Source organism: Homarus americanus, unplaced genomic scaffold, assembly GCF_018991925.1.
Source record: "Homarus americanus isolate GMGI-L3 unplaced genomic scaffold, GMGI_Hamer_2.0 scaffold50281, whole genome shotgun sequence".
Lineage (NCBI taxonomy): Eukaryota > Metazoa > Arthropoda > Malacostraca > Decapoda > Nephropidae > Homarus > Homarus americanus.
Genome location: NW_024742338.1, coordinates 3693601 through 3705704, shown reverse-complemented (window position 1 = coordinate 3705704; position 12104 = coordinate 3693601). Strand labels below are relative to the sequence as shown.

At 48.5% G+C, this 12104-nt stretch overlaps 1 protein-coding gene across 1 annotated transcript; it reads right to left on the bottom strand.

Annotated features, from left to right (window-relative positions):
• Nucleotides 1–1111: 1111 nt before the first annotated feature.
• On the bottom strand, nucleotides 1112–6418 carry LOC121876762 (extensin-like). Its single transcript, XM_042382133.1, has 4 exons — nucleotides 6317–6418; nucleotides 5770–6225; nucleotides 5442–5634; nucleotides 1112–1128 (listed from the first exon to the last, which is right to left on the bottom strand). The coding sequence occupies exons 1-4, from the start codon at nucleotides 6416–6418 to the stop codon at nucleotides 1112–1114; spliced, it is 768 nt and encodes a 255-aa protein (XP_042238067.1).
• Between the last annotated feature and the right edge of the window lie 5686 nt (nucleotides 6419–12104).

The window sequence follows — 12104 nt, the reverse complement described above, 5'->3', positions numbered from 1 at the left end:
TCGAGAGTTACTACCACTCTCTATCATCCATGAATCTATCTAGCCTCCTTTTGAAACTTTCCAGAGTTCCCGCACTTACTACAAAGTTGCTAAGCTTGTTCCACTCGTCCACCACCCTATTTGTGAACCAGTTTCTTCCTATCTCCCTCCTAAACCTAAACTTATCCAACTTGAATCCGTTGCTCCGAGTCCTATCCTGCTCGGATATTTTAAGAACTTTATCTATATCCCCTTTATTGATTCCTTTCACCCACTTAAATACTTCTATCATATCTCCCCGCACTCTTCGTCTTTCTAGGGAATGCAAGTTAAGTTTCTTTAACCTATCCTGATATGGAAGGTTTCTAAGTCCCGGAATCATTTTTGTCATTCTTCGCTGCACCGACTCTAGTGAATTTATATCCATTCTATAATAGGGGCACCAGAACTGGACCGCATAATCGAGGTGCGGCCTGACTAGCGCAAGATATAGTTGCAATAAGACCTCTGCACTCTTGTTACTTACACTTCTAGATATAAAACCCAATACTCTGTTTGCCTTATTTCGAACATTAACGCACTGTTTTCTAGGCCGTAGGTCCGGGCTTACAAGTACCCCTAGGTCTCTTTCACAAGTCGACTTCTCTAGGTTGATGTTGTTAAGGCTGTATACATTATAAGTATTTGTTCTTCCAATATTAAGTACGCTGCACTTGCTGGTGTTGAATTTCATTTGCCATTTTTCAGACGATCCTGTTTTGAGTTTCACTGATGGTCACATTTGTCATCCTAATTGAGTATTAATAACACACTATACAGAAAGTGTGTATGACATGCTATACAGTATATCCTAACCTAGTGTTCATATGCTATCTGTTTGTAGATGCAACTTTGTGAATGCAATAACTTGAATAACATCAAATGCTTCAACTACTGTTAACTTTATGTCTTCGGTATATCAACAATATTCTGTAGGAGTGTAATGTATAGTGTTCTACTTCATAACTGTCCAGAGGTATGGCACTTGTTTTAGACCTTGCTGTGTGAGGGACTTGGCAGGATTTTAAGTTAATAAACAATTGGTATGGTATGCTGTATAAAAATGGACAGAATTGAATTATATATAAGATGGTTATAGAAGTTGGTGAACTGTGGAAAGAGAATGTGACAAAAAGAGTGAAAGGTATGATCAAGAGAAAATGGATACATGCAAAAAATGAGTACTATACCACTTCCTATCCCCTTGCCCTCACACCGCCCTCCTATCGCACACACCTTCACAACTTCCCCCTACATTACACACCTCTTTCCTCTCAACAAAATTCACAGGCATCACACAACACATTTTCCTCACACAACTCCACACTGCCTTCCTGTCCCACACACCTCCACAACTTTGATCCACTGGACAGAGCACCAGATAGTTGGGTAGCTTTGACCAACCAATCTGGAGTATCAGTTCCCTCCCTCACAAAGGTTGTTTATTCGTGATTCATCCCCGAGTGTTTCCACGTGAACATTCCACATTTTTGAAGGGTAGCATGGAGAGAGGGATGCATTGTAGGTTTAACACCTAATTCTGGTTATTATCTAACAATTGTCGGTCTTGTCTATAGCTGCCTATCATATCGGTCTCATTGAAGTATATCATGAAGGGTTCCATGCCATTTGGTGTGTGTTCTGTGAAGTAGTTGATGACAACAGGCACAGTATGTCCTCAAGAAGGAGAAAAGCAAGGATGTCTACCATCCCACACAACAGCTTGATGTCCTCACTCCTTGTAGAGTATTGATAGGCTGAGTTCTTGGATTTTTCTCCAGGATGTTTGCATCAGCTGGTAGAAGTAGCCACGGCAAGTGACTTCGTCACTGAGGACAGCTTTGCTACTTTGTTGAATTACTTGTTCAAATGATGGTCCACTAGTCACATCAAGAAATTTTAGGTTTGACCTGAAACACCCCCCCCCCCCCACCCTCGTTGACCCGGTGAAATGAGATTTTATGATTTATATATATACATCGTCAAGGAACTACACTGCTCTGCGGGCGGCTCAGTAACAAGTTACCGTCAAATTCAGGTCGTCACTACTTCCTATTCAAGGACTTTAGCTGGAGCCAAACAAAAACAATAACAAGATGAATGGATGCCTTTGAAGACCGACGATGAATTGTTAGCACTTACAACTCTTCCTTTGTATTGTGTTATGTATAAACATGAGAAAAACACTTGTGAACTCGTTCCTGGTCAGCAAGAGGGAAGAAAGCTTGGTCCTGAATTTCAGAAACAGACTAAACTAACAGAAATATCCCAAATTAACACTAGTTTTTATATTTTAAGGATAAATTTCCTACCTGTATATACAATTTTAAGTATCATATTATTGTTTTGCATTTGAAAGCAAAGGTATCCCTAAAGGAATCTCACATGCAAGAGTGGTGAGGTTGGCGGTATGAGGTACGGGATAGGAGACTTATTTTATTAAGTTATATTTAGTTACAATTATTACTGCCTCCAGTAATTGATCACGAATCTATTAACGGCCAATAGTCCCTAAAACACTTACACTGGGGGGGGGGGCAAGTGGGGAGCACAAAGTCCAAGGATAAGGTCCGTATACCACAAAAGCTGAGAAACTACTGAGAAGTTTGAATATGGACACTGGGAGGTTTCTTTGTGTAAACAAGATAACTACTGTATTTCTTCTACTGACTCCCAGTTGATCCTGTAGTGGATTTCTCCCCTACAAACGCTGTTTGTTGCTGCATAGCCGACCCCACGAATTCCCCTGTGTATGCCTCGTGGTCTAGGTCAACCAGCGCCGCCATACACCACGGAGCGGGGGTCAACTACTAAGCCACGCCTACCCCCTCGCTATTTAAGACCTGACCTCGCGGTGACCTGTCTCTTACTACCTACACCAACCAGCCAGCAACACCTCCTTCTCCTCCACCTGCCTGGCGTTCCTCGCTCCCTCTGGCGAGCATGGCGACCCACAGGCTGGTCCTCCTCTGAGCACCCTCACCAACCAGCTCTCTCTACATCACGCTTGTAACCATGCTGCCTTCCCAGCACCAAGCTGCATTGTGCATCCAATACAACATGTATACAGAGAGCACATTGTGAGTTTCCTTTCTCCATCCCATCCTGAGTGTGAACCCACGTAACCCATACCCCACAAATGGTGACCCCCGGAGTGACCACTCACACAGGATGGAGGAGAAACCGATCACTCTCCCAGTCTTCAAGCAACATGGAAGACCGGCTTATCCACCCAGAAGCAGCTCTCATCGGCTCTACAACTACTGTCTCTACATCGCAGGTTAGACACCCTAGAGCAGCTCTGCTACTCTAAGCAGACAGCCGCTCCTATTCCTGCCCCAAGCACCACGTCCTACCGACCCCAACACACCCGTCCTGCCTCAGACACCGCCCCGGCCCAGCAGTACCCCCTGCCGCTTCTGACGCGGCCCCTGCTTCTGAGTGCGGACCCACACACCCCTCTTTTCTCCCTCAGGTACTCCCTGCTACTGTCCTGCACCCTGCTACTGTCGTGGACCCAGCTGCTGTCACGAGCCCTCATCCGCTTCTGCTGACGCAGCCCTTGCTCCTGACCCAGGCCCACACACCCCAGCAGGCGCATCAGACGATTCTGTACCTGCCGTGAGGGAAGCACAACATTCATCGCCTCCACACACCCTTTTTCTCCCTCTCTACTCCCACAGATATTGTGTATTTAGATAGTTGTCTCTAGCGACCAGCTCATCCACGCCATCGCCGTTGTCTCACATGAGGCATACACCGCCCGTTCTGCCTCACATGTGCTATGCAACCCTGCAGACAACAAGTCTCCTACACCACCTGGAGGGAAGGAGGGAGTATTGTAGTGGATTTCTCCCCTACAAACGCTGTTTGTCGCTGCCTAGCCGACCCCACGAATTCCCCTGTGTATGCCTCGTGGTCTAGGTCAACCAGCGCCGCCATACACCACGGAGCGGGGGTCAACTACTAAGCCACGCCTACCCCCTCGCTATTTAAGACCTGACCTCGCGGTGACCTGTCTCTTACTACCTACACCAACCAGCCAGCAACACCTCCTCCTCCTCTGCCTGCCTGGTGGTCCTCGCTCCCGCTGGCTAGCATGGCGACCCACAGGCTGGTCCTCCTCTGAGCACCCTCACCAACCAGCTCTCTCTACATCACGCTTGTAACCATGCTGCCTTCCCAGCACCAAGCTGCATTGTACATCCAATACAACATGTATACAGAGAGCACATTGTGAGTTTCCTTTTTCCATCCCATCCTGAGTGTGAACCCACGTAACCCATACCCCACAATCCCTAGTAGTGAACAAGCTCCCCTGCAGATGTCTCAACCACCATTGGCTTGTCGTCTATTCGTTTTCATTCGTCACAGATGAATGGTTGGTCATATTATTGGTCAGCTATTTTTCAACCATCATATTTTGAAGTACTGTATACTCATTTACTGGGCATCAAGACAGAACACACCTAAAACTTGTATGAATATTGGACCATACATAGGGTATACCATCTATTTATTCAATTGGATTCTAAGAATAAAAACGTATACACTAAAAACCAAGATTACTCTCTTGTCGGCTGCATGTTTTCTATGATGAAGGAGCGTTGATGCCGTAAAGTTAGAATAGTTATGGTACCATGGTATTGTAAGTGTTCACAGAAAATGGAGATGACTTCACTCACAGGGGTAGCATATACATTTTCAAATGACGGCAAATTGCGAAATGAAATAAAAAATTCACAATAGCACGTGTATAGAGCATCAAGAATATATATAACAACATTAAGTGATAATCCAAGATACCTATGATACTGTAATGAAAGCGTAATTGTATCGAACACAGTTATAATGTGAACATGTAGGATGACTACGGACATATTTACGTCTGTAGTGCCGAAAAATTAAAAATTAGGATAAAGTTGGAGAGAGAAACAGACGATAACTCCTCAAGACCAAGATCGTCCATCAGTCAGGAGGTGATGTCAAAATATACAACACTGGAAGGTGATTCATATATTCTAGCAGATTATAACTAATAAATTACAGTACACGTACAGGTCCTTATAGCCTCCCAGTTAGTGGCTTGGTGCGCCATAAAGTGACGACGGTTTCTCATAAGTCTGGGCAGGGGTGCCATAGGACCGGGCTGGGGCAGGGGTGCCATAGGACCGGGCTGGGGCAGGGGTGCCATAGGACCGGGCTGGGGCAGGGGTGCCATAGGACCGGGCTGGGGCAGGGGTGCCATAGGAGGCCATAGGACCGGGCTGGGGCAGGGGTGCCATAGGACCGGGCTGGGGCAGGGGTGCCATAGGACCGGGCTGGGGCAGGGGTGCCATAGGACCGGGCTGGGGCAGGGGTGCCATAGGACCGGGCTGGGGCAGGGGTGCCATAGGACTGGGGCTCTGGGTACTGGGCCTCACCCTCGTACGTGACCTCGGCCACGTAGCCGTTGTAGTCATCGGCCGTGTAGGTGACGAGCTGAGTGCGGCCATCAGGCAGCACGACGCGGTACTCACCGTTCACAACACTACCGTCAGAGATGGCGTTGTGGGCGTAGTCGTTGCCGCTGTAGTGATCAACAACGTTGTACACGAAGTCGAACGGCATCCCCTTCTGGAAGGTAATGTTAAGTTAGCATCTTAACTACACCATCATACAGTTGAAGATGATCACATAAGGCTCACGTTTGGTGACTAACCTAAACATTTACTTCACCTTTTATGAATGTATGGAAAGGTATTTACTTACTTCGTATGACGGAGCTTCGTAGGACGGTGCAGGAGCCTTGTAGGATGGTGCAGGAGCTTTGTAGGATGGAGTAGGGGCCTTGTAGGATGGTGCAGGAGCCTTGTAGGATGGTGCAGGGGCCTTGTAGGATGGTGCAGGAGCTTTGTAGGATGGCGCAGGGGCCTCATAGGTAGGTTCTGGGGCCTTGTAGGATGGTGCAGGGGCCTTATAGGTAGGTTCTGGGGCCTTGTAGGATGGTGAAGGGGCCTCATAGGTAGGTTCTGGGGCCTTGTAGGATGGTGCAGGGGCCCTGTAGGATGGTGAAGGGGCCTCATAGGTAGGTTCTGGGGCCTTGTAAGCTGAAGGGGGCGGGGTGTAGGTGAGGGGATGGTCGGGGGCGGAGTAGCCGTAGCCAGCGGGGGTTGGACGGTCCGGGTGGGCCACCACCACACCCACTAGACACCAGATGACGTATACCTGCAGGAAGAAAGTTACAACATGTTCAGCCAAAGTGTTCACTAATACACTATATATATAATGTTATGTGAGAGTGTTCAGTAGTGCTCACCTTAGAGTTCATGACTGTCTGCTGAAGAAGTGAGAGCGAGCGTGTCTTATATAGCCCCACTTGTGCATGGTGACCACGCCCGCTGAGGGTCACACTTCTCATTAGTGACATGTGAGGTCATGTGTTTATACCTGCCTTCCTCACCTGGTCTGTGTTACCTGGTGGTGAGTTTCGTCCAGATATTGCTGTTACGACCAAAGTTTATGTTCCTTGGCAGGGTTCGATCCCCGGGCAGGGTCAAACTATGGGCGAGTTTCTTTACGCCATTTGCCTCTGTCTACCCAGCAGTAATTGGGAACCTGGATGTTAATCTCTGCGGATCGTGTTCCGGGGTAATGGTTAGCCAGTGCAGTTGGCGAGTTGTCCGGTCTTCTCGGACTATTCCTTGACACTGGGTCATGCAGCTCGTTAACTTAGGGTTTGGTTGTTGTGTTGGCGACAGCTTCTATACCTTAACAAAATTCCCGCCTAGGTGGCCCTTGGACCGTACACGAGGGGCAACCATTATTATGAGACTCCTGTATGTGACAAGAAGGCGTCTACCTCGGTCAAGATGTTCATACTTGTCAACATGATGAAACTTGTTGTTAGGATGATGCAAGTCTCACCAGAAACACATTATCACCTTCATGGAGTGACCAAAATATTAATAGCGTTATGTTTTATCTTGCCGACTAATGATTTACTTGATACATGAAACAATGTACCATAGTGTTACATTGTTTGATATTAGTTAACGGTGGATGACACATAAGCTATATCAGTTGTAATGACTAAAAGGCGCTGATTTTATCACTATGTAACTCTTACCTCGACAATGGTTTATGAATATTTAATTATGTCTTGTGGGTGGCAAACACGGTAGAATAAATGGTGAACCACAACGCGAGGATTACCATCAGTTAGCACCAGGGAGTGTGTGAAGCATACCGCAGTTATATCTACATCATCACATACAGGCACTGTGGCGCGACTCTGTGGTAACAAGTCCTTCACAGTCGAGTTAGGTTAGGGTTAGGTTAGGGTTAGGTTAGGTTAGGGTTAGGTTAGGTAGGGTGATTATCTTACATATTTTCTTCATCATAAGTTCGTCAAGAAACAAATGTTGTGGACTTTCTTGGTCAGAGGAAAATTATTGCTGACCTTTAGAGATGATTTCAACCCCTTCACACACTCGTTAACGTCCTTCACACACTCGTTAACGTCCTTCACACACTCGCTAACGTCCTTCACACACTCGTTAACGTCCCTCACACACTCGCTAACGTCCTTCACACACTCGTTAACGTCCTTCACACACTCGCTAACGTCCTTCACACGCCTCGTTAACGTCCTTCACACACTCGTTAACGTCCCTCCACCCTCGCTAACGTCTATTCACACTCGCTAACGTCCTTCACACACTCGCTAACGTCCTTCACACACTCGCTAACACGTCATACACACTCGTTAACGTCCTTCACACACTCGTTAACGTCCCTCACACTCGCTAACGTCCTTCACACACTCGCTAACGTCCTTCATACACTCGCTAACGTCCTTCACACTCGCTAACGTCCTTCACACACTCGTTAACGTCCTTCACACACTCGCTAACGTCCTTCACACACTCGTTAACGTCCTTCACACACTCGCTAACGTCCCTTCACACACTCGCTAACGTCCTTCACACACTCGTTAACGTCCTTCACACACTCGCTAACGTCCTTCCACACACTCGCTAACGTCCTTCACACACTCCTTCAACGTCCTTCCACACACTCGTTAACGTCCTTCACACTCGCTAACGTCCCTTCACACACTCGTAATGTCCTTCACACTCGCTAACGTCCTTCACACTCGCTAACGTCCTTCACCGCACTCCTTCGCGTCCTTCACACACTCATTAACGTCCTTCACACACTCTTGAACGTCCTTCACACTCCTTAACGTCCTTCACACACTCGCTAACGTCCTTCACACACTCGCTAACGTCCTTCACACACTCCTTCAACGTCCTTTACACACTCGCTAACGTCCTTCACACACTCCCGCTAACGTCCTTCACACACACTCGCTAACGTCCTTCACACGCTCGTTAACGTCATACACACTCGCTAACGTCCTTCACACTCGTTAACGTCCCTCACACACTCTAGCTTACACTCGTTAACGTCCTTCACCTCACAACACACTCGTTAACGTCCCTCACACACTCACAACACACTCGTTAACATCCCTCACACACTCACAACACACTCGTTAACGTCCCTCACACACTCACAACACACTCGTTAACGTCCCTCACACACTCACAACACACTCGTTAACATCCCTCACACACTCACAACACACTCGTTAACGTCCCTCACACACTCAGCACACAGCCACTCCAACACAATTACCTTGAAACATAATTTTCTTCTGTGATCACCGCACTCGAAGCACCACGTCTCCTCCAGGTAAATTTAATCAGTTTTTGAATAACCTAATTTATGGTGAACAATATACAGAGTATCTTGAGTCCCTGATGCTATGACAGCTGAACAACAAAGGTGTTAAAGGCGTAGACACAAGTCACCAACCTTTGAAATGGATAGATAGATTGATAGATCACTCTAGGAATCGCTTTCTCGACCGATAACTGCCATTGAACTCTCGAACCTAACCTAACCCAAACCAACCCCACCTAACTTAACCTAACCGAACCCATCATATCATAACATAACCCAGACGAACCTAATCAGTTCCCACAACCAGCGTTGTGATTATCAGTCGGGGAAGATTTCTGGTTCGTTGTTTAATGTTTGGATAATAATTACAAAATGGCGCCACATAATACTCTCAGAAAAACCTCATAAACTACAAGTTTATACACACACACACACACCACGTGAGGTCCCTTATAACACCATCTGTGAGGGAATTACTACACCACGTGAGGCCCCTCATAACACCATCTGTGAGGGAATTACTACACCACGTGAGGTCCCTCATAACACCATCTGTGAGGGAATTACTACACCACGTGAGGCCCCTCATAACACCATCTGTGAGGAATTGCACACCACGTAGGGTCCCTCTTAGCACCATCTGTGAAATTACTGCACACCACGTGGGGCCCTCTCGCACCATCTGTGAGGTAATTACTACACCACGTGAGGTCCCTCATAACACCATCTGTGAGGGAATTACTACACCACGTGGTCCCTCATAACACCATCTGTGCGGGAATTACTACACCACGTCAGGTCCCTCATAACACCATCTGAGGGAACTACTACACCACGTGAGGCCCCTCATAACACCATCTGTGAGGGAATTACTACACCACGTGGTCCCTCATAACACCATCTGTGAGGTAATTACTACATCACGTGAGGCTCCTCATAACACCATCTGCGAGGGAATTACTACACCACGCCAGGTCCCTCATAACACCATCTGAGGAACTACTACACCACGTGAGTTCCTCCTAACACCATCTGGGAGGGAGTTACTACACTACGAGTTTGCTGTTCAACACCTACATTAATCTGTATGTTCACTGTATGTTCCTTTACCTTTCTCTAATGAAGGCTTTTGTTAAACCACCAATGTATGTAATAAGTCATTTATGTCCAATGTATATTTTCAGCCTTCGGGCTGCAGAATTATTTCAGTAAACCGTTAATTATTATTATTATTATCACACATTACTTCTGAAACCTTGAATCGCTTCATAACCACAATTGTATTGATTTCTATACGTGAAAGTGTGGAGTAGAGTGACGCCAGAGGACAGAAAAATATATTGTATTGGTTACATGTACACAGTGATGACCCCCCCACCACACAGAAAATAGTTGCCGTGACCTTGATGTACAGCACCTAGTCATATGGTCAGGTCGACGTCTTTATTTCATTTATCTCTTTATTAACTCATTTATTTATCTATTTATTCAAAACAATGACTTATTTAGTTCTTGTGATGAAGAGTTTAATAATAATAAAGTTGTTATCCCTTAAAGTTAAAATTCCAAAATCAAGTTGGGATTATTTTAGATCCATTTGCCTTACAACCTGCCTCGTGTTCAGGCTGGAGGAGTAACTCTCAGCCAGCCTGCATGGTCTCCTACCCACCACCTGCCTCGTGTTCAGGCTGGAGGAGTAACTCTCAGCCAGCCTGCATGGTCTCCTACCCACCACCTGCCTCGTGTTCAGGCTGGAGGAGTAACTCTCAGCCAGCCTGCATGGTCTCCTACCCACCACCTGCCTCGTGTTCAGGCTGGAGGAGTAACTCTCAGCCAGCCTGCATGGTCTCCTACCCACCACCTGCCTCGTGTTCAGGCTGGAGGAGTAACTCTCAGCCAGCCTGCATGGTCTCCTACCCACCCACCTGCCTCGTGTTCAGGCTGGAGGAGTAACTCTCAGCCAGCCTGCATGGTCTCCTACCACCACCTGCCTCGTGTACAGGCTGGGAGTAACTCTCAGCCAGCCTGCATGGTCTCCTACCCCACCACCTGCCTCGTGTTCAGGCTGGAGGGAGTAACTCTCCAGCTAAACCTGCATGGTCTCCTACCCACCACCTGCCTCATTTCAGGCTGGAGGAGTAACTCAACCAGCCACCAAGGTCTGCTCCTACCCACCACCTGCCTCATGTTCAGGCTGGAGGAGTAACTCTCAGCCAGCCTGCATGGTCTCCTACCCACCACCTGCCTCGTGTACAGGCTGGAGGAGTAACTCTCAGCCAGCGTGCATGGTCTCCTACCCACCACCTGCCTCGTGTTCAGGCTGGAGGAGTAACTCTCAGCCAGCCTGCATGGTCTCCTACCCGCCACCTGCCTCGTGTACAGGCTGGAGGAGTAACTCTCAGCCAGCCTGCATGGTCTCCTACCCACCACCTGCCTCGTGTTCAGGCTGGAGGAGTAACTCTCAGCCAGCCTGCATGGTCTCCTACCCACCGCCGTCTCCAGGATCTGTACACCCTTCTGTCTCCAACACACCAAAACCGTCGTCGACCTTCTGATGTTGTAAGTCATTATTCTGGATCAATCAGTAAACATCATCACATAACCTAACCTAACCTTCAGAACCTCCTCAGTCCTCACCTGATCGTCTTTCACATGTGGTCTCTCCCCCATCACCAGGTGCACCCCTCCCCACCAGGTAACTCGGGTCCACCCCTCCCCACCAGGTAACTCGGGTCCACCACTCCCCACCAGGTAACTCGGGTCCACCACTCCCCACCAGGTAACTCGGGTCCACCACTCCCCAATTGTAACTTCTGGGTCCACCACTTCACCAGGTAATCCTCGGGTCCACCCCTCTCCCCACCAGGTAACTCGGGTCCACCACTTCACCAGGTAGTCCCCGGGTCCACCACTCCCCACCAGGTAACTCGGGTCCACCACTCCCCCACCAGGTAATCCCGGGTCCACCACTCCCCCACCAGGTAACTCGGGTCCACCCTCCCCCACCAGGTAATCTCGGGTCCGGCCCTCCCCCACCCCAGGTAATCCCCGGGTCCACCCCTCCCACCAGGTGGCCCCGGGTCCAGCCCCCACCAGGTAACTCGGGTCCACCACTCCCCACCAGGTAACTCGTCCACCACTCCCCACCAGGTCTCGCTGGGTCCACCCCTCCCCACCAGGTAATCTGGTCCACCCCTCCCCACCAGGTAATCCCTGGTCCACCCCTCCCCCACCAGGTGTACAGTCCACCCCTCCCCCACCAGGTGTGGCTCGGGTCCACCCCTCCCCACCAGGTGCAATCCCGGGTCCACCACTCCCACCAGGTAATCTCGGGTCCACCCTCCCCACCAGGCAAC

Excerpts from the sequence above, each read along its gene's own strand:
- LOC121876762 (XM_042382133.1), bottom strand. The coding sequence starts at position 6,418 with ATGAGAAGTGTGACCCTCAGCGGGCGTGGTCACCATGCACAAGTGGGG. Across the intron at positions 6,226-6,316 it reads AGACAGTCATGAACTCTAAG|GTATACGTCATCTGGTGTCT; the intron begins GTGAGCACTACT and ends TTCTTCCTGCAG. Across the intron at positions 5,635-5,769 it reads ACGAAGCTCCGTCATACGAA|AAGGGGATGCCGTTCGACTT; the intron begins GTAAGTAAATAC and ends ATTACCTTCCAG.